General features: G+C 42.0%; 1 protein-coding gene across 5 annotated transcripts in view; it reads left to right on the plus strand.

Moving 5' to 3' along the window:
• The window catches only part of SMARCA2 (SWI/SNF related BAF chromatin remodeling complex subunit ATPase 2), a 172896-nt gene that overhangs the window by 42980 nt on the left and 103645 nt on the right, over nt 1-26271 (plus strand). For all 5 annotated transcript variants that reach the window (XM_027105759.1, XM_027105760.1, XM_027105758.1 and 2 more), the window contains 9 exons: nt 1712-1882; nt 9862-9915; nt 15500-15630; nt 15864-15921; nt 18055-18155; nt 19591-19738; nt 23558-23721; nt 25074-25140; nt 25797-25907. In XM_027105759.1, coding sequence (XP_026961560.1) covers nt 1712-1882; nt 9862-9915; nt 15500-15630; nt 15864-15921; nt 18055-18155; nt 19591-19738; nt 23558-23721; nt 25074-25140; nt 25797-25907 — 1005 coding nt within the window. The remainder of the gene's footprint in view (nt 1-1711; nt 1883-9861; nt 9916-15499; nt 15631-15863; nt 15922-18054; nt 18156-19590; nt 19739-23557; nt 23722-25073; nt 25141-25796; nt 25908-26271) is intronic.

The following is a 26271-nucleotide window of genomic DNA, read 5'->3' on the forward strand; positions in this document are numbered from 1 at the left end:
TGTCATTAATTTTTTTGGATTTCGGAGAGTGAACACCATATTTTAAAAGGCTCTGTGTCCGAGGTCTACTAAATCTTACCTTCTACCTCCCTCTCTTTTTTGGGGAGGGAGGGGACCAGGAGACGGCTAACTAGCTGGGGAGACCATTTTATAGTATTTGAGCAGGGAACAGTCAAATTTGTCTGATTCAACTGAAGTGAAACTATATTAGAACTTCAGTAACAGATTGGCTTGACACTAATGATTAGGCATTTGCAAATCATTAATTTTCGCAATTAAATGATGGAATATACAGATAACAGAGACACTGAAGTTTTTTTTTATCATTCTTTCTTCAAGTGAGATCAACCATAACCAAAAGCAATTACAGTTATAATAGCATTTGAGGTTCATGCTCATCCGTGGGGCAGACAGCAGCCAGACGGAGTGATGAGGCTGCTGTTACTCGGGCAGATGCTGGAGGGACAGCCCTGGACTGAAAAACCTAAGCTTCTCTGTAAAGAGCTGCCTCTTAAAAGATTTTGCAGTGTGTTCCTTTTATCCTGCATCACATGAGGAAGATATTTTTGAGATGTCCTTTTATTGGGATGTATAAAAAGATTTCTCTGGAAATGACCCAGAGTGCATCAGTTTTTATTCCATTTAACCTCATAATATTGCTTAACAGGAGGTAGAAGTGGGAAGTACTGTGTCTGTTTTATGGCTCAGCACTGTCAGGCTTCAGGTGCTAATGAATTGTCTCCAGTTATCTGGGCCCATTATGCAGTGCTGACCAAAATCCCTCCCAGTCAACCACATTTTTTATAAATTCATTTACTTATTTAGTTTTGGCTGCGTTGGGTCTTCGTGGCTGAGCGCGGGCTTTCTCTAGTTGTGGCGAGCGGGGGCTACTCTTGGTTGTGGTGCCCGGGCTTCTCATTGCGGTGGCTTCTCTTGTTGCGGAGCACGGGCTCTAGGCAAGCGGGCTTCAGTAGTTGAGGCACACGGGCTTAGTTGCTCTGCGGTATGTGGGATCTTCCCACACCAGGGCTTGAACCCATGTCCCCTGCGGTGGCAGGTGGATTCTTAACCACTGCGCCACCAGGGAAGTTCTTGTAATGCTTTTAAGTATAAGAAGTTATTTGTTCAAAACCTATTCAGTTCCTTGCCTCTGGAAGTACTTATTGAAATATTTATGAATGAAAAGCTACTATGTCTGGAATTTGCTTCAGGACAATCCAGTTTGGGATTGCAGGGAGGAGGTGGGGGAAGGGCTGCAGCGAAACAAACGGGAGTCATGGGGAGTTAATTTTTGTTGCTTGGTGTTGGTTATATGAGAGATTATACTACCTTCTCTACTTTTGATTATATTTGACTTTCCAAAATATAAAGTTAAGAATAAGTTTCAGATGGTGAATCCTGAAATTTTAACACTTTTTGCGCAGTTAAAGGAACACAAAAGAATGAAAAGTTGGCTCAGAGTGCTTGATCACACCACACAGATAGTTGTGTGTGTTGACCTTGCCGTGAACTCTGGTGCCCCGGGGCATAGGCATCGTACCTCCGTGTGTTCCCTATTCCCAGACAGGGTGCGAGAACTCGGGTGGCCGGAATCATTCGGTGTGCTGCGCGGACCACCGAAGTTCAGACCATCAAGGGGAGGGATGAGTGGAAAAAGGTGTCGTCTGCAAACTTTTATTATGTTCTGATCACGCTCTTCTTTCCTTAATAGGCTGAAGATGAAGAGGGCTATAGAAAACTGATCGATCAAAAGAAAGATAGGCGTTTAGCGTACCTTTTGCAGCAGACGGATGAGTATGTGGCCAACCTGACTAATCTGGTTTGGGAGCACAAGCAAGCCCAGGCGGCCAAAGAGAAGAAGAAGAGGAGGAAGAAGAGGAAGGTGAGCACCTGAGTGGCTGTGGCTGAACCGGGGACGTGTGGTCGCCGACCAGTTTTAGGCACGTCTTGCCCTTTAATGAGTACTTCCTACTACACTAGTGGGAGACTTAGATGATTATATCGCAAACATTGCTGATATAAATGGGTTGATGTACTAGGTGTACTAGGCAACATTTTGGAGATGGCGGCATGATGGACAGGATGTATATTTGGCTCGTATTTCCGCTGTTTCACCCAGCATTCAGAAACTAAGTACACACGGTCGGTAGAAAAGGAAAACCATGGGCACAAAGAAATGTTTGCTCAAGTGCAATGCCAGCGAGGCAGGGGACTGCTGAGTTAAGAAACTGGAGTGAAAATGAAGACGAAAAGGCTATGTTCAGATTGAAAGGAGCCAGAGGAAGATGGAAAAGATAGCTTTGGGATACTTTTAGAACATACTTCAGCCTGTTTCTTTGGACAGACAGCGATGCCAAGATTGTGCGCTCAGTTCAGCTGCCCCGGTTTTACACTAAGGTAAATGTGCAGGGTTTTAGGTCATTACAGAAAACAGTGAATAGTCTTATGTAAAATAATCCAATTTATCATGAGAAACGAAGGGGTAAGATTTAGAACCTCTACTCTGCAGATACTATATCTCAATTCAAGGGTAACCTGTAAATATAGAGCCTCTTTGAAGCTTAAGTAGTCGGCTAATATAGTTCTCGGTGTATATTTTGTTTTCATGGTCAGTTCTGATTGGCCCAGGTATAAACATCAACAGAAAGTCTTCGTTAGAATTGTGAAGATTGAGGATTGGTAGCGTTTAATCATTTCTTCTCTGCACTGAATAATTGCACAAAATGTTTTTCAAAAAAATAATTAATTTCATGGCTCCTGAATTCTCATACCTGTTTCATAATTAAGGAGGAGGAATAAGTGATTGAAAAGGCGCCTTCTGCACCTGATTTCTTTAGTATAAGATAGCTTTCCTTATTGTGAAGGTGAACAAGGGATGAGTCAGGGCTTGCATTTCGACATTTCTTTGGTGAGGAATACCTCATTTTCTTGTCAAGGTCGCATTATAGACTTTGCAGAATTCCAGCTCCCAATTTCTGACTTAACGTTGGCACGTGGCAAGCAGATGACAATTCTGTCATATTCCATAGGTGGACCCCATGAAATGGCCATTTTAGTTTTTCCTCATCCTGAGGCATATTTTGCAGAGACTGTCACAAAAAGGTCACTGTTAGTGTTTTTAGTACTACCATTCGTAGTCTGTGTTTCTTTGTGATTAAAAGCTAATGGCTCAGATATGAGCTTCTGACTTTTAATTAATGGACTGCTGCAATAGTGTTAGATTGTTATATCATCATAGGCAAAGAAAGATACATAATTGTGTTGTAACGATTATGCCTTTGTTTTTATGTTAATCTGTACAGAGCAGGAACCTGTCAGTATTTTTCCTGATGCTGCCAGCACTGCATCATCTGTAGGTTGACTCTCTACCTCCAAACTCTTGCTTTCAGGTTTGCTAATAGCACTTATTCTTTCTGTTTCATGTATTTGCTCAGAAAACATTAACTGAACACTTACTATGATCTAGGCAGGATGCTAGATGCTGGGGGAGAGAGAGTGCAAGTGGTGAGGAAAAGCACTCTTGCCCTCTTAATTAATTAGAGAGAGAGAGACAGACGTTAATCAAATATGCACCCAAGTATATAATTATAAACTGTAATGAATGCTGTGAAGGAAGGCGGGGAGTAAAACTGGGACCTGGTTTCCTGGCAAACGAATAATAGGTACCCAAGCGACTCCAGTCTGCCTGGTGGCTGTCTCTGGGCATCTTCCGCTGATGAGCTCACATGATGGAATGTGCAGAATTGTTAGTTTATTAGCAGCCCTCTCCCTCTTCCCTGACATGCTCTCAGGATGCCTCGCATCTGAGCTCCCCCTGCCCTCAGCAGGACCAAGGAGATCAGGCCGTATTTCCTTCCTGGGCCATCTTGCTGGGAGACCTTGGATAAAGAAAGGACAAAAAGAAACTGGGCTCCTTCCTAGACCTTCCTGAAAACTGTCTCATGGGGTTTTAAGACTTAGTTCAGAGTGAGTTACCCAATTTTAGATGTACCTTAATTCAAGTGCAAAGAAAATGGATGCTTTCAAAAGCTGATTATTTGACACTCTGGATTACCTGGAGTTCTTCTTCCCTCCATTAGAGTGAATGATTGAGAGTTGTTTGTTCCAGCTTCTCTGTGTCAGGGAGGGAACCTGCATGTGGACACTTAAAAACTCTGTGCTGTCCCTTTCAGCATTTCCCGTAGAAGTGAATATCATGATGTATCTATCTGCAGGTTTTGTTTTGCTTTTTTTTCTAATTAAGTAAGGCATCCCTAAATCTTTGTTTTGAGAAAGCTTCTTTACTCAGTGAACTAATAGCATTGAACTGGTGGCAACACTTGTAGGACAAGATACAGGTAACTTCAAGAACTGTGCCGTCAAAGATAAGTATGGTGGACCTTGCAGTTTAATTGGAAAAGGGCTACTTTTTTGCTCAGTGTTAAACTAGTGTATCATTTTTTTAAGGAATTGCCCTGGTGTAACAGAGAAGGCCTTTTTCTTTCTTGGGGAGTTGATCAGGTTTACTTGGTGTTAGTGAATAATAGAGTGGGTTTCCTTTAACCTCTCAGGACCTTGCTTAGTTTTGCTCTTCTAACCATTAGAGCCGCTTCTATGAAGTATACATTTATAAATCATTCTGAAACTTCTCGATCTCAACCTGGCCTTCCATTAACACCCTTGAAGTGGAAGAAAAAGAAATAAGCTCTATGTATCTACTTAGGTGTTAGAGGAGGAATAATTTTTCAAGTATTGAAATATCTGATTAGCTGACAGCAGTCTCTGCAGTGTGACAAGGTGAATACACTGTTATGGGTACTTAGCATGACCTGGAGGTCTCCATCCTCTGCCCTGCGAGTTCTCTTATATGTGCTGGGGGACTCCAGGTTGAAATGGCGTTGTATACAAATAGGATTGAACGTGCTAACTTACGAAACTGGACTACTGTCTAAAGCGCGTTTGTACGCAATCTCTTAAATTCATAACTGCGTAAGAAAACATGGAACACTAATTTGCTGTTATTCCCTTGTAGGATATTTCGTTAAGAGATCTATTACCCAGTGCTTCAGTCTCTTGATCTGTAAGAAGGTGACAGGAACAGGACCTATAGCCTAGATTTTTGTTGTGAGGCTCACATAGGAAAGTTTATCTAAAGCACTTAGAACGCTCCCTGGGACATAGTACGCGCTCAGTAAACATTAGTTGTTTTATCAATCAGTTCTGTGGTATAGATGTAGGATCATGATTGTTGAAATGTGGTTATAGGTTTTTCTGAAAATAAAATCTTCTTTTTCCCCTTACTGTATGTTCTCTGTGGTGTTGAGAAAATAAGTGGCCACCATTTTTTTCCAGGTGAGGGTCAATTAGATATTATCAGGTAGAATGTCTTTTAGGACAACGACAGGCTCCTTGGCTGTGGAGACCTGCAGTGGGAAATGAGGATTTCTTATTTTTGGCAGACTCTGCTTCCCTCTTCCTCCCCAGATCCTAGAAAGAGAATTTTCTAATTATTTGGCCTATAATATCCAAACAATAAGGTATTTCTTACAGAGATTTAGGGTGTGTCTTTCCTTAAGCTGTGGTTGGGAGCCCATGCCAGCCCCCTAACCCACGCACCTACTGCTGAAAAGTCTGGTCATTTAAGAGGTTCAGCTTCCCCAGCTATTGACTTCAGGCCAAAAGTAAAGTATGAAGTATTTAATCCCCTTCCCCCAAATCTTTCACTGGGGTGTATACCAACAGTACGACACCCTTGGTATTTATTGTGACATTTCTTGGAAACCCATGATACTAATGAGAACGTAGAGAGTCCATGGGGGAGTGCTGTGTCAAATGACTTTTTCATCATGGTCTTTCTTTCTGAAACTTACTCTGTTCTCTTTCTCTCTCATCAAACACTGTTATACGTGAATCTGTGATGTTTTGGAGGGGGGACCTTTCTGGCATAGTGTATTGATCAATATAGTGACAGGAAGATAGCCAACAATTAGAGAAAAGCCCCTCGGTATAATTTTCAGTGAAAAGAGCATCAAATGCCAAGTAGTAATGCTATTGAGGCATTTATTTTAAATTTGAGTGACTCTCCAGTCCTTCTCAATTCTTTTACCTCCTTTCCCCAAATTGCAGTTTGCCTCCACAAGGAGATTTTTGTAGGTGAAAGAAAGGTTCTAAGGCAATTCTGGGCATGTGAGTGTAGTGACTATTGTAAAGGTAGGTAAACACGATGCCATGATGGTTAGATTTATTTGATAAGTTCAGTGTCAAAATGGGTGAAACCAGAAATTTGGATCAAAGTCCAGCTTAACTGGATTGACCAGTTACTTGAGTCAAAGTGTTGGAATTGGTTTTCTCTGCAAGGCCCAACTTAAGTAATGTGCAATTGCCTGTTAATTTGATATTCTTGGGTATTTTTTTATTGTCTGATCACCTATCTTAATGCTCACAGGTCCTCTTAAATGACAGTAAAAATAACCCAAGTGGTTTCTGAAAATCTTAAGTTTCCCTCGAAGCAGAATGAGTCTTTAAGATGCCAACACATTTGAATGATGTTTCAGCATATTATAACACCTGCTGGGGGATAAACTGTGTTCACTTTATAATATAGATTGTAAAATATTTGGTACAAAGCTGTTTTCTTTACAGAGTGAGGCTGTTTGTGTCCTGTGTTGTGGTAATCTGCATAAAGTACCCCAGTGAGGCCCATTTTCTTGAATTCAGCTTCCACAGGGTTTTCATGTTTGGGAATATCTTTCCCTCCACGCAGCGTTGTTGATTATTTTATACAGCCTCTGCAAGGAAAGTAGATAGCTGTGCACATAGCTTTGTTCATGAACATTCCTAAAGGAAGGGTATGAATTGACATCAGCCTTCACCGGGAAGCCAGATTGTCTTTCGTTAGGAGTAATTTGCTTCACATCCGATTCCATAATTACATTCCTCCCTCCCCACCATGAGGGTAATTAGTTCTCAACTTTTTGTGGATAGGAAGAAGCCAGTACAGAGTTCCTTATTCCTGATTAGTGGATGAACTGCAGTCGGTTTTGTTTTTTTTGTGTTTGTTTTAATCAGTGGAAATAAGCTCAGGCATCAGCCGGCAACATTGATAGGATGTGTTTGCAGTCACATGCTACAGATTCACTGTATATGAAATTCTCTCAGGCAGCCGTGGCCACATCAGCTGCAGGCCATCCCACCAGGTGCTCAGAGTCTGTCCCAGGTTACTCCAATATCGTAGTACCGGTCACAATCTGTTTGGAGTTGACCTTGAGCAACACACAAAGGGAATTCTGGCAGCGGAAGAGAATTGAGGGTTAAGCACTAGTTTGATGTGAGAATGTGGATTTCTGAAAGCATACGAACCAGAGATTGTCCCCAAACTGAAGGAATTCAAAGCATGATGGGAGAACTTGACACCTCTTGCTGTAGAGTAGACTGCCATCTGGCTTCCACCTCCTAGAATAACATAGCCGAACTGGGTATAAGTACAGGGCACGCAAGGGAAGGAGCACCAGTTCAGTGAGGAACGTGTGTGTGCTCTTAACTCTTTTATGACTTGCACATATACTGTCACCTAATTAAAATAATGTTAATTGATTGCATGTATGCTAAGTGGAAAGTGTTGTTCTTGGCGCATTCATTCATTCATTCATTCATCCTTCAAATGCCTTTTAAGTGCCGGGACCCCTTGTAGGTATGGGAATACATGAGTGAACAAAACAGACAGAAATCCCTGACTTCGTAACCTTATGAAGCAGTTTTCAGACAGTGCTATAGCCAGTTTTATATAGACATAAAAGAATAGCCCTCGGACTATCACTGATTCTTTTACATTGTGGAAATTGACGCTCTCAGTGGATATTACATGTAACATTGGATTGTACATATTGAAATAGTGATCCAGTCCTGCAGCAGCCCTATGAGGTAGGGACCGCTGCTGTCCCTGTTTTACAGAAGAGGGAACCAAGACACAGAGACTTGGTCGAGATCACACAGCTAAGTACTCTTGCACAGTGACAGAGCTGGCATTCAAACGCAGTTCCTCTAATTCCAGAGCTGACTTTCTTAAGTCTGATATTACATTGCTTCTCAAATTTGATACCAGATAGAAATTTAAAAATTAGTTTAGAGGAACTTAAGTAATGGAAAGGCCTTATTATGAGGCAGTTTTTAGATAGCAGCCTATCTAGTCTACAGCAGATTCACAGAAGAGTATTCTTTAGAATAGTTTTGATTCTGTTATTTATGGTCCTTCGAGCTTTTTAATGTACTATTCATTGAAATAGTGATCCAGTTCCACTAGCTAGATATTGGAAAATTGGCTTATTCATGGTCTCATCTGATTTTCTTTGTTGGCCAGATTTGTAGCTAATTTCTGATTTGTATGGAAAGAATGGTGGGATTAATTGACTTTCTCCCATTAATTAAAAGAGTTGCCTGAGTATAGTGCCTGAGAATTCCAAAAATGAGATCTTCAGGGAGGCTGGTAGCAGGGATGGTCCCTTTTCTGAGCCTTTCTGCCATTGTTCTCTGTATCCCTAGCCCAGACATAGGGATGCTTTTCCATGATGGTCATTTCTTGTGAGCTTGTAAATATTTTCAGTTTGGGGTGGCATAAATAGAAAATTAAATTCTTGGGAAATCATAACCAAGGAGAGCATCTCATTTCCTACTCTTTGTAGAAGTGCTACATTTTTTTATGCCTTGTGTTTTGGCATACTTATATACATGTGTTTTTTGCAAGAAAATTATCAAACAACTATAAAATTTCAGACATCTACGGGAACTGCCCTTCCTCAGTATGGACCAAAGGCTGGATTTTCACCACTAAACATTTTCTGTAAAAGCTGTTTTGTCAAGAGACAACTGAGTTATTTTCATGGGAAGCAAAAATGTATTACACAGTCAATGCCTTAAGTAAACAAAGTGGAATTAATATTGATTCTGTATCATTATGTATATTTTTAATTAACTAAAGAGCCCAGGGGAGGAAAGCTCATTTTCTTAAATGTCTCGATAAAAGAAATGACTAAAGTTTGTTTGTTTGTTTGTTTTTCTTCTAATCACACCACAGAGAATAACTTTAAAATAAGGATTCTGTAAAGGTGATGTTAAGGATTTCACTTGTCGAAGAGGTCGTTATAAATGTAAGAAATTTTAGACTATTTTGTGTCTCTTGCAGATGAGGCTCTCTCGGGTATGTACAAAACGTGACATAATCCTAGCTTTTCATTTAGGCTGCCTTTGAGGCACATAAAGGTTAATGGGCTAAGATATTGGAATATTTAAGAAATGGAAGATGACAGAATTTTTCATGAGATCACAGTATCTGCATCAAATTTCCCCATATACCCACTGTGGAAATACTGTATATTATGAAAGCCAATTAGGTAGAATGATAAAAATTCAGAGAACTCACAGAATTTTGTATGATTTTGCATTTTCATAACCCAAGAGCGGTTCAGAATTCATTCTTGAGGGGACATTTTGAGACAACTTGCTAAGGGAATGGGAAAATTGAGCTGATTACGTCAGGATTTGTCTTCATCGTGCCAAACACAGGGACGTTTGGGATTCTGACCTCTGTCCCGATGCTGCCACATCTTAAGCTGTTGGGGTCCTGGAAAACACAGTCCAGCCATCTCTAGTGGGCCAGGCCTGAGTCACACCCAGCTTTCACTGAGCCCCTGCAAGTTGCCAATAAAGTACACAGTTTGTCTTGTCTCAGAGAGTGAAGAGAAACACAAAGAAAAGGCATTAATTCCTAAGCTTGGTTGGATGATGCTAAGCAGTGATGAATTACCGTTATATACCACCACGTTGCCATGAGGTCCTTCCTGTAGCCACGTTCTTGGTTTACATGCAACATTTGACATTGTTTTGCAGAAGGCTGAAGAGAATGCAGAGGGGGAGGAGTCTGCCCTGGGACCAGATGGAGAGGTAAGGGATTTTGCATCCGTTTCTGCCGTGTTCTGTTGAATGATACCCTGCCATACCTTGCTGCACCATTCTCTGTGTATACTGATTTTATTTTGTACTCTGCTATGCTTTTTTTTTTTAAACATCTTTATTGGAGTATAATTGCTTTACAATGGTGTGTTAGTTTCTGCTGTGTAACAAAGTGAATCAGCGATACACATACATATATCCCCATATCTCCTCCCTCTTGCGTTTCCCTCCCACCCTCTCTATCCCACCCCTCTAGGTGGTCACAAAGCACCGAGCTGATCTCCCTGTGCTATGTGGCTGCTTCCCATTAGCTATCTATTTTACGTTTGGTAGTATTTATAAGTCCATGCTACTCTCTCACTTCGTCCCAGCTTCCCCTTCCCCGTGTCCTCAGGTCCATTCTCTACATCTGCATCTTTATTCCTGTCCTGCCCCTACGTTCTTCAGAACCATTTTTTTTTTTTTTTAGATTCCATATATATGTGTTAGCATACGGTATTTATCTCTTTCTTTTTTTTTTAACATCTTTATTGGAGTATAATTGCTTTACAATGGTGTGTTAGTTTCTGCTTTATAACAAAGTGAATCAGTTATACATATACATATGTCCCCATATCTCTTCCCTCTTCATCTCTCTCCCTCCCACCCTCCCTATCCCACCCCTCTAGGTGGTCACAAAGCACTGAGCTGATTTCCCTGTGCTATGTGGCTGCTTCCCACTAGCTATCTATTTTACGTTTGGTAGTGTATATATGTCCATGCCACTCTCTCACTTTGTCCCAGCTTACCCTTCCCCCTCCCCATATCCTCAAGTCCGTGCTCTGGTAGGTCTGTGTCTTTATTCCTGTCTTGCCCCTAGGTTCTTCATGACCATTTTTTTCCCTTAGATTCCATATATATGTGTTAGCATACGGTATTTCTTTACCTCTTTCTGACTGACTTCACTCTGTATGACAATCTCTAGGTCCATCTACGTCACTACAAATAACTCAATTTCATTTCTTTTTATGGCTGAGTGATATTCCATTGTATATATGTGCCACATCTTCTTTATCCATTCATCTGTTGATGGACACTTAGGTTGCTTCCATGTCCTGGCTATTGTAAATAGAGCTGCAGTGAACACTGTGGTACATGACTCTTTTTGAATTATGGTTCTCTCAGGGTATATGCCCAGTAGTGGGATTGCTGGGTCGTATGGTAGTTCTATTTTTAGTTTTTTAAGGAACCTTCATACTGTTCTCCACAGTGGCTGTATCAATTTACATTCCCACCAACAATGCAAGAGGGTTCCCTTTTCTCCACAGCCTCTCCAGCCTTTATTGTTTGTAGATTTTTTCATGATGGCCATTCTGACCGGTGTGAGGTGATGCCTCATTGTAGTTTTGATTTGCATTTCTCTAATGATTAGTGATGTTAATTTAAGCATTCTTTCATGTGTTTGTTGGCCACCTGTCTGTCTTCTTTGGAGAAATGTCTATTTAGGTCTTCTGCCCATTTTTGGATTGGGTTGTTTGTTTTTTTGATATTGAGTTGCATGAGCTGCTTGTAAATTTTGGAGATTAATCCTTTGTCAGTTGCTTCATTTGCAAATATTTTCTCCCATTCTGAGGGTTGTCTTTTGGTCTTGTTTATGGTTTCCTTTGCTGTGCAAAAGCTTTTCAGTTTCATTAGGTCCCATTTGTTTATTTTTGTTTTTATTTCCAACTTTTCTAGGAGGTGGGTCTAAAAGGATCTTGCTGTGATTTATGTCATAGAATGTTCTGCCTATGTTTTCCTCTAAGAGTTTGATAGTGGCTGGCCTTACATTTAGGTCTTGCATCCATTTTGAGTTTATTTTTGTGTATGGTGTTAGGGAGTGTTCTAATTTCATTCTTTTATATGTAGCTGTTCAGTTTTCCCAGACCCACTTATTAGAGAGGCTGTCTTTTCTCCGTTGTATAGTCTTGCCTCCTTTATCAAAAATAAGGTGACCACATGTGCGTGGGTTTATCTCTGGGCTTTCTATCCTGTTCCATTGATCTATATTTCTGTTTTTGTGCCAGTACCATACTGTCTTGATTACTGTAGCTTTGTAGTATAGTCTGAAGTCCGGGAGCCTGATTCCTCCAGCTCTGTTTTTCTTTCTCAAGATCGCTTTGGCTATTCGGGGTCTTTTGTGTTTCCATACAAATTGTGAAATATTTTGTTCTAGTTCTGTGAAAAATGCCATTGGTAGTTTGATAGGGATTGCATTGAATCTGTAGATTGCTTTGGGAAGTATAGTCATTTTCACAATGTTGATTGTTCCAATCCAGTAATATGGTACATCTCTCCATCTGTTTGTATCATCTTTAATGTCTTTCATCAGTGTCTGATAGTTTTCTGCATACAGGTCTTTTGTCTCCTTAGGTAGGTTTATTCCTAGGTATTTTATTCTTTTTGTTGCAGTGGTAAGTGGGAGTGTTTCCTTAATTTCTCTTTCAGATTTTTCATCATTAATGTATACGAATACAAAAGGTTTCTGTGCATTAATTTGGTATCCTGCTACTTTACCAAATTCATTGATTAGCTCTAGTAGTTTTCTGGTAGCATCTTTAGGATTCTCTATGTATAGTATCATGTTATGTGCAAACAATGACAGCTTTGCCTCTTCTTTTCCGATTTGGATTCCTTTCATTTCTTTTTCTTCTCTGATTGCTGTGGCTAAAACTTCTAAAACTATGTTGAGTAATAGTGGTGAGAATGGACAGCCTTGTCTTGTTCCTGATCTTAGGGGAAATGGTTTCAGTTGTTCACCATTGAGAATGATGTTGGCTGTGGGTTTGTCATATGTGGCCTTTATTATGTTGAGGTAAGTTCCCTCTATGCCTACTTTCATGAGGGTTTTTATCATAAATGGGTGTTGAATTTTGTCAAAAGCTTTTTCTGCATGTATTGAGATGATCATATGGTTTCTCTCTGCTATTCATTTTTCAGTAAAAATAGTAGTACATTAGCATGGTAGAAAATTAGAATAGTATGAAAGGGTACACTGAAAAGTAATCTTCCATCTCAGACTGCCAATCAACTGATACTAAGTTTCTTATGTACCACTCCAGAAATTGTCTGTGCACATATAAGCATGTGTTTATGAATATACAGAATGTGGAAAAATCTTAAGTGATTCTATAATTACATTTTCCCCGTTGATGATACAGAAGCAGAAAATATGACCCAGTTTCCTTCATTTACTTTGAAATTTCATAACTGTAAGCCAAACAATTTGCGTATTTGGTAGCTTATTTTTTGCCATTTTCTGTAGGCTTACCCTGTAGCCTCTATTTGTAGATTCAGCGGCATATTTCTAAATTTTATTTCCTAGTATTTTCAATATTCTGAATCACAAGAATACAATGATTGATTTATTGGATGTTTTTTTCTCTGAAAACTCTAAAGTTCTTGGCCAGTGATTCACACGAGCAGGCATCCCCCCGGAGCGAGCGGGATGGAAAGGGCGTTTGTTTCAAACTTCCTTCTCCTTTCACAGATTCTGATTAATCTGCCTGGAGGATTGGGGTGGGTGGAGGGTTGTCTCTTCCCCTTCTGGAATTGCAGTGCACACGAGAAGTATTATGAATGTGAACAGCCTGGTGGCAGGAAAAAGGTTGAAACCACTATTCTGTGCAGAAATCTCTTGAACAATAAATGTTACTTAACCACTATAATTCATCACAAGGAAAGAAAAGATCAGGATAAATGTCTAATGTGTAAGAAACACTCAGTGGGCTGTTACGGGGGAAGAATACTATATATTAGAGCACTTAGAAACAACTCTAATTTGTAAAAACCCACCCTTACTTAAGCATGCCTCACATCAGTCTGTAACTAACAAGCACACAGGGAGAGATTTAACATGTTAGTGTGATAGCTCTCTTCTCATGTTATCTCCTGGGAAAATAAGCTCCTGATCTTGGGCCTGTGACGTACACTTTTTTTTTAATCTTAATACATGTGTTTTCTGTTTGCTGAAGTGGGCAAAGTAGATGTCTTACCTGGTTTGTTTTGAAATAATGTTCTGATTACACTCTGCTGTGCTCATTCAGTGTTTTTGCCAAAGTTCTAATTCCAGCTACAGTGATTTCCAGTTTTCTTTGAGGCAAGACACAAACAATAAAACAAGCTGCATTATAATAGTTCAAGATAATGGAATATGGTTTTTCCAAGGGAGATGGTAGCGAATGGTAGATTTCCTACTTTATCGCGTGAGCCTGTAGATGACCTTCTACGTTAACAGGAAGAAGCGTTGTCTTCACGTGCAAAGTAACGGTGTTCACAACCATTGCTTCAGCACACATAAAAGGAAAAACTGTCTGGAGTAAGCCTTCTCTTTTTTATAAGGTTGTTTTTGTGGATAATTGCTAATATATTGTTTCTTATTCTGACAGTGCTTTGTTAAGGGAGAAGGGGGAAAGAACCAATATTTTGGGGGAAGGAGGTGGTCACTTCCTATAAGATATTAGAAGATAACCTACAGTATACTGCTTTTCCTATCATTTTAATTTAACTCCAAATGAGAGTAATTTAGAAAAAATTCTTTGGAATTAATGGGTTGCCTAAACGTCTCACCTGGGGGCCTGCTCCTAGAAGTACAGTCACCCTGTAATCAGTAGCATTCATTTGCATAGGATTACTCCATTTTTAGGCCTTTTTAAACAATTTGTTCTCTGAAGTAGGTTAAGCACAGCCTCTGCAGTTTCACTTATTCTCTTAATTTTCGGAGCAAGCCATATTTCATTGAGAGTCTAATAACGAACTTCAGCTCAGACTTGGTCAATTTGCTAGATTTCCAGTGAGCAGAGCCTGTTGCTTTATCACAGGGCCCCATGGTTGGGCTTGATACCTGGTGGTTTGGTTTTGGATAAATGACGTTGTTTCTGCAGAAGCCAAACCAGCCATAATGAGATGATACAAGTTACGGTACCTTTTCCTTTTTTTCCATTATTCTCTCTGAAACCATGACTTTGCAGCAGTCCTTATCTGGAGGGGATTATTTGGGGGTTGGGGGTTCTTAGCTGCAACTGACAGAAATCAACTCTGCCTGATTTAAGTAAGAAGGGAACATATTAATAGGATATCGGGTGCGTCATCGGAACTCTGGAAGCCTGGAGAAGCTGACTGGGGACTGCGCTATTATTTCAGTGATATGTTACCGTAGTGTACCCTACAGCTGCTTAGTGAGGACATGGCCAGCCTCGGGAGTGGGCACAGCCAATACCACTGCACTGGCACTGCTGCCACTGTTGTCTGCCCTCCTACCAGTGTGCCTGTTGGCCCCCGCTTCCTTCTAGGTCCTAATTCAGAGCCTTGGTGAATGAGCCCAGCTGGTGGAGCTTAGGTCTTGTGCCAGTTCCTTTGCTGCAGGGGAGGCTGATGTTTTCAGTTTCTTTGGTAGGAGGTGACCTCCCACTTCCCACCAGGACTCATCAGGTGATGAAATTTCTAATCGCGGGAAAGGGTTTCAAATGCTGGGCAGCCAAAAGGCCGAGAAACGTCCAGCACAGAATTGGGAGAATGTCTTAACCCGAAGCGGTGTTATGTCTTTTCTCCTTTCTAGCCCATAGATGAGAGCAGCCAGATGAGTGACCTCCCTGTCAAAGTGACTCACACAGAAACCGGCAAGGTCCTGTTTGGCCCAGAAGCACCCAAAGCAAGTCAGCTGGATGCCTGGTTGGAAATGAATCCTGGGTATGGCACTAAAGCAGAATTATTGGTGTTCTTTGACTTTTCAGGTTTTTGTGGTCCTCGTAGAATCTGGGAACTAAAATAGCATGACCTTTGCTGAACTGCTTAAAGTTATCACCTGCATTTGTATATAGAATGTGTCATATATTTGTGTATAAACACACACACACGCACACACACAGTTTTATGATTTAAAAAGCTAAGCCTCCTCTTCCTTCCCACTCCTTTTCTTGTAGTTACGAAGTTGCCCCTAGATCGGACAGCGAAGAGAGCGATTCTGATTATGAGGAGGAGGTACGTCTATATCTCTGTTTGGAGTTCATTGGCTGGAAAGTTTACGGGGAAGCACCTGTGTCCTTCTGTCTCTTCATCCTCCAGTTTTGGCCATCGGGTGACAGCTGAGGCTGAGGGTTTGACAGAGCTTTGCTGGTGCGTGCCTAGTGGCACAGTGACCTCTCGGGGGCTCCTGGCGAATGTGGAAGCTTGGTGAATTCTAAATTTATTTGAAACCGAGAAGAGAGAAGCTGGCATTAAATTGGAGATGGTAGAAAGGTCTTCTGAGGAAAATTGGAGACGGATTACTTTGGGAAGGGCAATGCCATGCTTCTAAGTCATTTACACTGAGGGTTAACAGCCTAAAAATGTCTGAAGTTCTTTAGTCCTTGGGCCTGTTTGAAGCTGTAAGTGTGGAAACTTAGACCAACAGGGCAACATGCACTTGGTTTAATGGGTTAATTGATCCTCTTGGGTTTTTTCTTTAAATGTGATTCTTCCTTGAATTCTTTGGATATACTTGTTAGCCACATTTGTCAGCCTTTTGGAAGGAATACTCAGTATATCCAGAACCTAAAATGGTAATCTTGGATACTTTTAATAGAAATTAAGGAATAATAACGGTATCTTTTAGATCAACTTTAAAATCCTTAACAATTACAAATAGAAGGATTAAAAGATTTTTATCTCCTTTATTAGAGCATTGTTAGCGTATAGTCATTAAATCTGGTGTTTACCAGTGTAGGGGAATCTTGGTTCAAAGAATGCCGTGGCCAGAGCAGAGCAGCCTTACCAATAACAGCTCACCAGAACTTTAAGACCGTTGTTATTTTCTTCTGTTTTGTGGACCTGTGTTTTCTAAATTAATCTACCGTGGACACTTACTGCTTTTGCAAAGAGGAAAGATAATAGAAGTTACTTTTTTTTTTTTTTTTTTAGAAAAAAAGCATGCTGTTAACAAGCAAATACTTTTGGAGGCATGCTTTATTTTATTTTATTTTTTTTAATAGGCTACTCTTTCTCTGAGGTACTTGAAACTTACAAAATCAATTTTTAAAATGTCTCTTGTTTCCTCGGATGAATGGGCCCATAAATGATCCGTTGGAAGAATCTTCTCGTTGAGTCTGAGAGCCAGGGAGGGACAGAGATGAGGTAGAGAAGGCGGCTCAACCCACAGGTGCCCTCCTGAGACTGGCAGCTGCAGACAGCTCCAGAGAGCTGGGACTAGAGTGAACTCTGACCTGGGGGTCCGGAGACCAGGTCCCCATCTCGTGGCGAGTCACGTCCCCCCTCGGTGCTCACCTGGATGTGAAAGAGCTGTGCCAACTCCTCAGTTTACCCCTTGTGGCTCAGTGATCTGTGGTCATAGATTTGATTTTCAACATTACTATCGTGTCAGTTTGTATTGTTTCATTCAAGCCTGATGGAAAAGCGTGGTTCTCTTTAAGCCTACTTTTAAAGGAAATTCTCCTGGATCATCTGGAAAGATTCAGCCTTCAACACCAGTGGGTAGTAGTGGGCATTATGGGTATTTAGTGAAACTTTTCCACAGGCCAGCAGAACGAAGTACACAGTTGCGAGGTGGGGAGGTGATGAATCCTTTGCCATGTTACTGACAGTTTTAATCTAAATAGCCAGAAATGTGGGCTGTGAAGTGGCCACAGAAAGCACACACAGAAGGCCACGCGCTCACAAGCTCCAGTCTCTCCACTGTGAAGACGTGTGGGACCATCAAAGGCCCACTGGCATCATCAGAGACAAGGACAATACTAAGATCCCTTCAGTTGGCTTTGGAGAGAAGGGTATAGAAGGTCACCAAGTTAGCAAGAGCAGATATGGTCTACAGGACTCTCTGATGACCAAATAATTATAAATATCCATCTTTCTGGCATGATTTTTACATATTTATTCTTGGGAGCAAGGGTTCCAGGGGATCCTCAGAGGGTTCCTTTTGTTCTTTCATTCAGTGATGTAAACAGCGATGGAGAGGTAGGTATAGCCTGGTGGAAGTAAGGGTTAAGTTTACGTCCTCCCTCAGTTGTGTGCACCTCACTTGTGAAGTAGAATACTATTCACTCTCTTTTCAGAAATCGCCAAGCCTAGGGATTCCCTCGTTAAAACGGAATCAACCCCATATCTTTGTTCCTTCCCCAGGATGAAGAGGAAGAGTCCAGTAGGCAGGAAACTGAAGAGAAAATACTTCTGGATCCAAACAGCGAAGAGGTTTCCGAGAAGGACGCTAAGCAGATCATCGAGTATGTGTCTCTCAGAGTTTTGTCTCTTGCAGATGCATTTCGTGAGGGTTGCGCTTTATGGATTTTAGTTTAGAGAAGTTTGTCTAAGGAAGGAAGGTGACCTCACGCCCATGCTTCACCCAAAACGCCACCGTCAGAGGCCACCAGACTGTCCCACTGCTCAGCTCCCCCCTTGCGCCCTCCCCCACTTCATGACTTCCTCGTTCCTGGGCTCCTCGCGTGTCACGCGCTTCCGTCCCATGTGGAACCTGCCCCTCCAGCTGGCTGCCTTTCCCACCTTCCTTAATGGCGCCAACACCCGCCCAGAACCCCAAGTGAGAAACGTCTTCGTTGCAATAGCTGCTCAGCCATGGACTCCCCTACCCAGCTCTTTTCTTTTTATTAATTAATTAATTTATTTTTGGCTGTGCTGGGTCTTCGTTTCTGTACGAGGGCTTTCTGTAGTTGCGGCGAGTGGGGGCCACTCTTCATCGTGGTGCGCGGGCCTCTCACCGTTGGGGCCTCACTGTTGTGGAGCACGGGCTCCAGACGCGCGGGCTCAGTAGTTGTGGCTCGCGGGCTCTAGAGCGCAGGCTGAGTAGTTGTGGCTCTCGGGCCCAGTTGCTCCGCGGCATGTGGGATCTTCCCAGACCAGGGCTCGAACCCATGTCGCCTGCATTAGGTCTCAACCACTGCACCACCAGGAAAGCCCTACCCAGCTCTTTGCCTGTGTAGCTCTAGTGTTAAAAGAAAACTGTGGCGAAACACTATGCAAAATAGAATATTTTAAAGTGATGAGATTAAAAAAAAAAAAAGCAGAAATAGACATTCTTATATTTTCTCCTTTTATTCCAGTGTGTGCCCACTTCAGGAACCTTTCTTTTATTCATCTGCCCCCAGTTTCTTCACTGAAGGTTTTCAAGACCCCCCTCAATGGCCCCTCACTGCCTGTAGAATAACTCAGTAGTTGGTTAACAAGACATAGAAAATGGAAGACGACCTCTCCTCTTTCCTATCTCTTTAATGTCACCTTTGGCCTCCCTCTCACCTGTCTTCCAAGTTTTAGGCGGTGTTCTGTGGATAGGATTTATCTTTGTACTTCAAGGGCCTAGGACAGCTTCACTGGCAAAGTGTGAACCTGCAGGTGTACGATTCACGCTCATAGCAGTCCCTTGAGGTCGAGCGGGCCTGCGTTCAGATCCTGACGCCACCACCTTTCATGTGACCTGGGCAAATTCGTGAACCTCTCTCAGCCTGAAGTTCTCCACAGGCATGAAGTGGGGATGGTAACAACAACGTCTACCCTGCTTGCTTTTCGCGAGGATTACAGATAATATGTTTTAGCTGCCAGGCATGAAGTAGGTGATAAATAAAGCTCTACTTCCTGCAGCTGTTTTCGGCTCTCCATTCATGCGCCAACTTCTCTGTGTGTGACTCTCCACTTTCTCTGGCCCAGGACAGCTAAGCAAGACGTGGACGATGAGTACAGCATGCAGTACAGTGCCAGGGGTTCCCAGTCCTACTACACGGTGGCCCACGCCATCTCGGAGAGGGTGGAGAAGCAGTCGGCCCTCCTCATCAATGGGACCCTGAAGCATTATCAGGTAACTGGCGTGGTGTGTGTTTTCTCGGCAGGTCTCAATCTGTTACCTAATTTTGATTAGAGTGTGTTGTGCGCATGCCCGTTGCTGCAGAGAGTTGACCATGGCAAACATTTGGGGTCGCTTCTAATATGGCGATTCTCTCCACTGTGCCCGTAATTTTTGTTTTAGAGTGTTCATTTTACCGTCTTCCCTAGAGCGTACCCATTTTCTCTTCTATGGCTTTGGGATGGATTGTGTTTTCAGAAATCCTGGGTTAACTTTTGGAACCCCTTTACCGTGGATCTCTTTGGAGTGGAAAACCCAGCCACATTCTATGAGTGTAGGGAACATCTGTGCCTCTTTTTTGAAGTAAATGAAGTATATATTTCTTCAAAAATGTCAGTGGTGTCTGTAGTTTAACACTATGGACTCAGCTACCTAGGAGTTGCTATCTACTACATTTACATGCTTTTTTTTTTTTTAAGACACATTAGAGTGGTGAGCATCCCTGCTTTGATGAAAACTACGCTGTAAGCATAACGTGCGTTTCATTTGACCTGTCTAGAATGAGGTCAGCTCCTGTCTTCTACCTCCTTCTACTTCACAGTGTTTCCCAAAGCGTGTTCCTTGGAACATTTGTCCCATGAGATAGACCTCCAAAAGAAAGGGAAAAATAGGTTCTGTGGTTAAATAAATATGGGAAATACTGTCAGATAGAGCTTGGATTACAGTATAATTTACTATTCCACATTTGGATACTTATGAGAATGAACAGTGGCCCTTGTTACTGATCATAGGTGTCACCCAGGACTTCCCAAGCCAACCAGACATCTGGACACTCTAGCAATGACCCTTCTTGGTAATCCATGGTGTACGTCAACACACGCATGGGCTCTGCAGAAATAAATGTGTAAACTCTAACTGCATATCAGCATCCTGCAGTGAAATATCTTTCACTTTGTATTTCCCAAGTTTCTCTGACGACCAAACTTTCTTTTCATGTATCGTATACCTGTTCACATCCTGTAAAATTAGGGCCCTTTGGAATATACTTTAGGAAGTATATGCTTTAGGCCAACAGTCCTCAAACTCTTTGAACTTGGATCCACTAAACTCCTAAAACGTGGCACTGTGTTGGCTGCCATTGCATCAGGGTGAAGGATACAGAGGCCACTACTACAGTACTGCCTTGATTTGTGTTAAAGTGCCAGCAGTTTACACCCACTACTGCTTTTGCATCATCCGTGCAAACGTCAACACAATATAAGAGGCAAATAATACCTTAGTGTTAATAAGAAAATCATTTTGACCTTGTGGATCCCCTGAAAAGGTTTTGGGGACCCTCAGGAGTCCCTGGAGCACACTTTGAGAACCACTGCTCTGGCTGTAGTAAGGTCATGTTTTCTCCAAAGACCATGCTACTTTCATGAAGTTCAAAGTTGTTTTCATCTGATTTGGCCCACCTGACATAGATGTTAACTTGTAGTTGGTTCTAATGAACTCTTGTATGTCTGTATATGGCAGGTGCTTCGTTAGATTACTCGTGAATAACTTTTAGCGCTACGTTGATTTCCTCCTGCCATCCAGCACCTTTGAAAGCATTCTTTGTCACTGTCTTCTCAAAGCTACCTCCTCCTACTTCCATATGTGAATTTTTTTTTTTTTTTTTTTTTGCGGTACGCGGGCCTCTCACTGTTGTGGCCTCTCCCGTTGCGGAGCACAGGCTCCAGACGCGCAGGCTCAGCGGCCATGGCTCACGGGCCCAGCCGCTCCGCGGCATGTGGGACCTTCCCGGACCGGGGCACGAACCCGCATCCCCTGCATCGGCAGGCGGACTCTAAACCACTGCGCCACCAGGGAAGCCCTCCATATGTGAATTTTATGGCCTTCTTCCTCTACTGGGCTGCTGTAGATTTCCTGAACATAACCTTACTCTGCCCGCCTCCGGGTTTTTGCTTCATGGAGTTTCTTCTTCCTGGTCTCTGACCATCCATATCTACCTGATGAAATCTTTTTTATTTCTCACAAACCAACTGAAATTGTGGCTCAAAGGCTTCCCGGATCGTTGTACCCATGAGTATGCTTTCTATCGTCTTGCTCCTTGACAAGTTTTTGTATTGAAAATAGTTACTTAACCTTGACATAGCTGAGGCCTTCCTGCTGCTTCCTGGAAAGCCACGTAAGCTTGGCTCAATACCCAACCCCTCCAGTTCCATGGTCTAGGGAAGTCCAAATCACTTCCCACTTTTTTTGTGAATTTCTAGTCCCCTCTGCTGCCAGTTTCTGCTTCTGTTTTATCTGGGATTAAGACAGATGCAAAATTCAGCCCCTCTGCCGATTTTCATTAAAAAAAAAAAAAAAGAAATCCACTACCACCTTAGTTGACTTTCCTAAAGGTCTGGTGCTCTCGGAATCATGTTGCAGGTGCGCGTCTCCTCCCACCCACCACTAAGAGTTCCCGGCATTCCCCTTCTGCCCCTGTGTCTTTTGTGCATCCCCGTGGGACCTCTTTCAGTTCCTCTCATTTCTTGGTGTTGCTGCTCTTCTGCAAAAACCTTTAGGATGATTCGGAGTCTTGCATGGTATGAGGCACCCTAAGTGGCTTATCCAAGTATTTCTTCAAACCATTGCAGTACTCTTCCCAAGAAAAATTCTGGCCCATACAATTTTATATGTATGACACTGGCACTGCCAACCACGTCTTGGTGCGTGAATGGCTTACCGGGTCCTCTGACTGCAAGCTTCTGAAGGGAGGCATGCATGTTACATACCTAGGTTTCCATCTGCTATAGCTCCTTGCGTGGTCCATTTAACAAATATTGAAAGTAAAAGAATCACTTGCTTTGTTTTTACATAAACCAAATTAAAATTAATATTTCCCTAAGCATAACTTCATTAGCAAGCTAAATTGACTTTAGCAATTATATACGGATAGATAGATAGATAGATAGATAGATAGGTAAATAGATAGATAGTAAACATATATATATATAGAGAGAGAGAGAGAGAGAGAGAGAGAGAGAGGGAGAGAGAAATATGATCCTATCACTTAAACCAGAATCTGTGATGTGGTGGTGGAAGGGAATTAGTGGTTGGAGAGGGAAGTTGAACAGTGTTGTATTTTCACCCAGACTTTCTTGTGTTTAACATGGAAATCCAAAGCTGTGTCTCTGGTGCTGTGCTTTTGTTCTTTAAAAATATGTTGAACATGTTTCCAGGCAGTCAGCAGCCCTTGGGGAGCACTTACATTGCAAGTTTCCATGTGATGCCTGGGAGCTTTCTCTGCCAGGAAGTGCCCTCCTGTGGGCCCAGCAGGTGCCCCTGGCTCCCTGGTCACTCTGCGTCCTCGCTTGAGGGGATCCCACTCCGGGGGGCCGGGAGGCTCTTCGTCACCAAGAAGCCTGTTTCTAATGACCTGTGATCTTCGTGCCAAACCTGCCTTCTGGTTTGTTTTTCTTTAATCCTCATGGTGGCTTTTTGTGCTTGGAGTGGTTGGAATGGATTTTCGTTTGGGTTTTCTTCATTTATAATAATTCTAGAATGTCATGTACTGTGAAACGCTAAGTAGGGATGAACGGCAAAGCTGCTTAAAGTCCCCCCAGTATGCTCCAGCCCATCATTTCTAAATCTGATTAGCACTCAGCACCTGCCAAGCATCAGGGGCGATTACAGGCTCATATATGAAATTCTCTTTGTGTTGGTGCTTCCCGTACTTTCCTACTGTGGGAAATCCAACGTACAGCACCGAGGAGTTAAGAAGTCGCAGCCTCACTTGCTTTGTATTAGTATTAATTACCTGTGCAGATCTTGGATAATTGAAGCAATTACTCTTCATTTCAGCTCCAGGGCCTGGAATGGATGGTTTCTCTGTATAATAACAATTTGAACGGAATCTTAGCTGATGAAATGGGGCTGGGAAAGACCATACAGACCATTGCACTCATCACTTATCTGATGGAGCACAAAAGACTCAATGGCCCCTATCTCATCATTGTTCCCCTTTCGTAAGTAAAGCCATTTATTCTGCAGTTATCTTTCTTTATGTTGGAGCTTGCCCTATTCATAGTTTGTCCTTGTTTTTCCCTTAAGGCAGAATTGTAGCCTGTAGTGGGATTATCAAGAGCATATAATCCGGATTTAGGTTTTCTTTTCCCACCCTTTGACTGGCTGCATAAGCACAGGATGAAGTGATTTTTTTCAGCCCTTAGCATTGCGGTCTACACAGCCTGCACACTGTGCAGTGGGTCTCATTCTTCATCACGCCTAAAGTGGTTCATGAAGCTGAAAGGTTTTGATTTTTTTTTAAGATTTCTTTGATTTTTTTTCTTTTTCCATTTCCAAAATGTTATATATATTCAAAAATTATATATTCTTAAATCTTCCTTTAGTGTCCCTCTTAAAGCAGAATCTAAATCAAAATCGTAACTATGAATTTTGCATTAAACCGCCCTCAGTACTCGCAGTTTATCTGCAGTGACTTTGTCGCTTTGTAAGGATGGGTCTTCACTGTTCTCCATTAAATTCCCGGTGCCTCGCCCACTGCATGGCTCCTCGTGGGTCTTTGGTGGGTACCCCTGAGGGAAGGGATACCTGTTCAAAACCGCCCTCCTTGGATGGGAGTGTGTCTCTGACTGTGGGTGTGAGGTTGCAGTTCTGTTCACTGAGATCCTCTTCTAGATCTCAGTGCTAATTACAGACTTGGGCCTTGAGAAAAAATATTGTTTTAGTATTTCCTTCAAATTTTGTCTAAATGAGAGTTATTTACAGACGTCTTTAATCTGTATTTTTTGAATCCATGGAACTTAGACACCCTTTCCATATTATCTACATCTTGAACATATATTTTGGGTTTTATCTGTGTTTTGCATGTTCTGACTCATATGTTACATTGATGCTTTCAGGGATTTTGCCTTTTAAGGCATTTAATATTTTTCCCCTGCCCCCTCTTGACAGATTTATTTAGTATGTTCATGTGCTTTTGTCGTTTCTTTCTCCTGACTCAACTTTTCTCTGAACTTTATATGGCTGTTTCTGAAGAGTCCCCAAATCACTCTGGTAATTGCTGTTTTTCAGTATTAAAATTAAGATGTTTTTTGCCATCTATATTCATGCATTCTTTAATTTTTTTTCTCTTATGAGATTTCGTGTGAACCCACAAACAAACTTGTCATGCTTTGTGGCAGCTTGTTTCTAACTTATCTCTTATTTCCACACCTTTAAAATGAATATGCAGTTGAGCTATTTTATATTCTCTAGCCCCTTTCAAGGTGAGTCCTAAAAGTGAGTAAGAACGTCTTTTTAATCACAGATTTTTATACAAATGTCTCTCTGTATTTTGTTTTCTTTTGTTCTATAGGACTCTATCTAACTGGACATATGAATTTGACAAATGGGCTCCTTCCGTGGTGAAAATTTCTTACAAGGTTTGGAATCCTGTATTTATTTTTTGCTTTTCCACATTTATATATAGACCCTATTTTCTTCATTCCCTATGCACATCTGTGAACTGTATCTGGTTGTAAAGTTTTGTCATGTACATCATGTACTGAACAGTGAGAGTTAATCATCCCAAGAAGATTACTGTAATAAACCATAATTACTTTCAGATAGTGAAACGCAGAAGAAAATTGTTAATTATCATATTGCGAGGTTTCTGATGAGAGTAATACAAATGACAAATATCACACATCCCGCGTGCTGCTGCCATGCCCACTGTTCCTGCAAAGTTAGACAATTACCCGGGCGCCCGGGCGCCTGCTGGACGCTCCTGTAGAAATGGAGCCTTTCAGCGGAGCAGCGGGTTCTCTGCCACCTTGGGGTCACCATAATTTCCTTTTCTTTCTCCCCCGCTTCCCTCGGTCTGCAGTGGGAAAGCTTCTCCACAAAGGTCTGAAAAGTGTCCAGACGTGTGAGCAATTTTGCCAAGCACTTTCTTCCTGGATAATGGATCTGTATATGATAATTGCATGTATGTGCAGTCCTTAGTCACATGCCTGGGCTCCATTAAGCCTGAGTAGTGAGAGACAACGCACGCCTCCTTCCATCGGGTAATATACATCTGTATTTTCTTCCCATTCAGGGCACCCCTGCCATGCGTCGCTCCCTCGTCCCCCAGTTACGGAGTGGCAAATTCAATGTCCTCCTGACTACTTATGAGTACATTATAAAAGACAAGCACATTCTTGCAAAGGTATGTTTAAAAAAATTCTCTTATCTCTAATAATGGACTATCGCAACTGGAGTGTAAAGTGTTCCCCAAATTATACTCACTAGTATAATTTGCTCGTTAGATGGCTGGTCTCTCTCTCTCTCTCTCTTTTTCAGTCAGATGTATTTTGGTCATGCGTTTTTCATTTTATGTATGCTGGGGTTTTTCGTGTTTTATTTTGGTGGTGGTTGTATGTCACTGATCCTGGGACTCTTACCTACCCTATCCTATCATAGTTTATGCGCTTACATCTCCTAAAAAAATTCACCTGGGGGCTTCCCTGGTGGCGCAGTGGTTGAGAGTCCGCCTGCCGCTGCAGGGGACGCGGGTTCGTGCCCCGGTCCGG

The sequence above is a fragment of the Aethalodelphis obliquidens genome, unplaced genomic scaffold (assembly GCF_003676395.1).
Source record: "Aethalodelphis obliquidens isolate GAN/ISIS:26980383/991018 unplaced genomic scaffold, ASM367639v1 scaffold7, whole genome shotgun sequence".
Classification (NCBI taxonomy): Eukaryota; Metazoa; Chordata; class Mammalia; order Artiodactyla; family Delphinidae; genus Aethalodelphis; species Aethalodelphis obliquidens.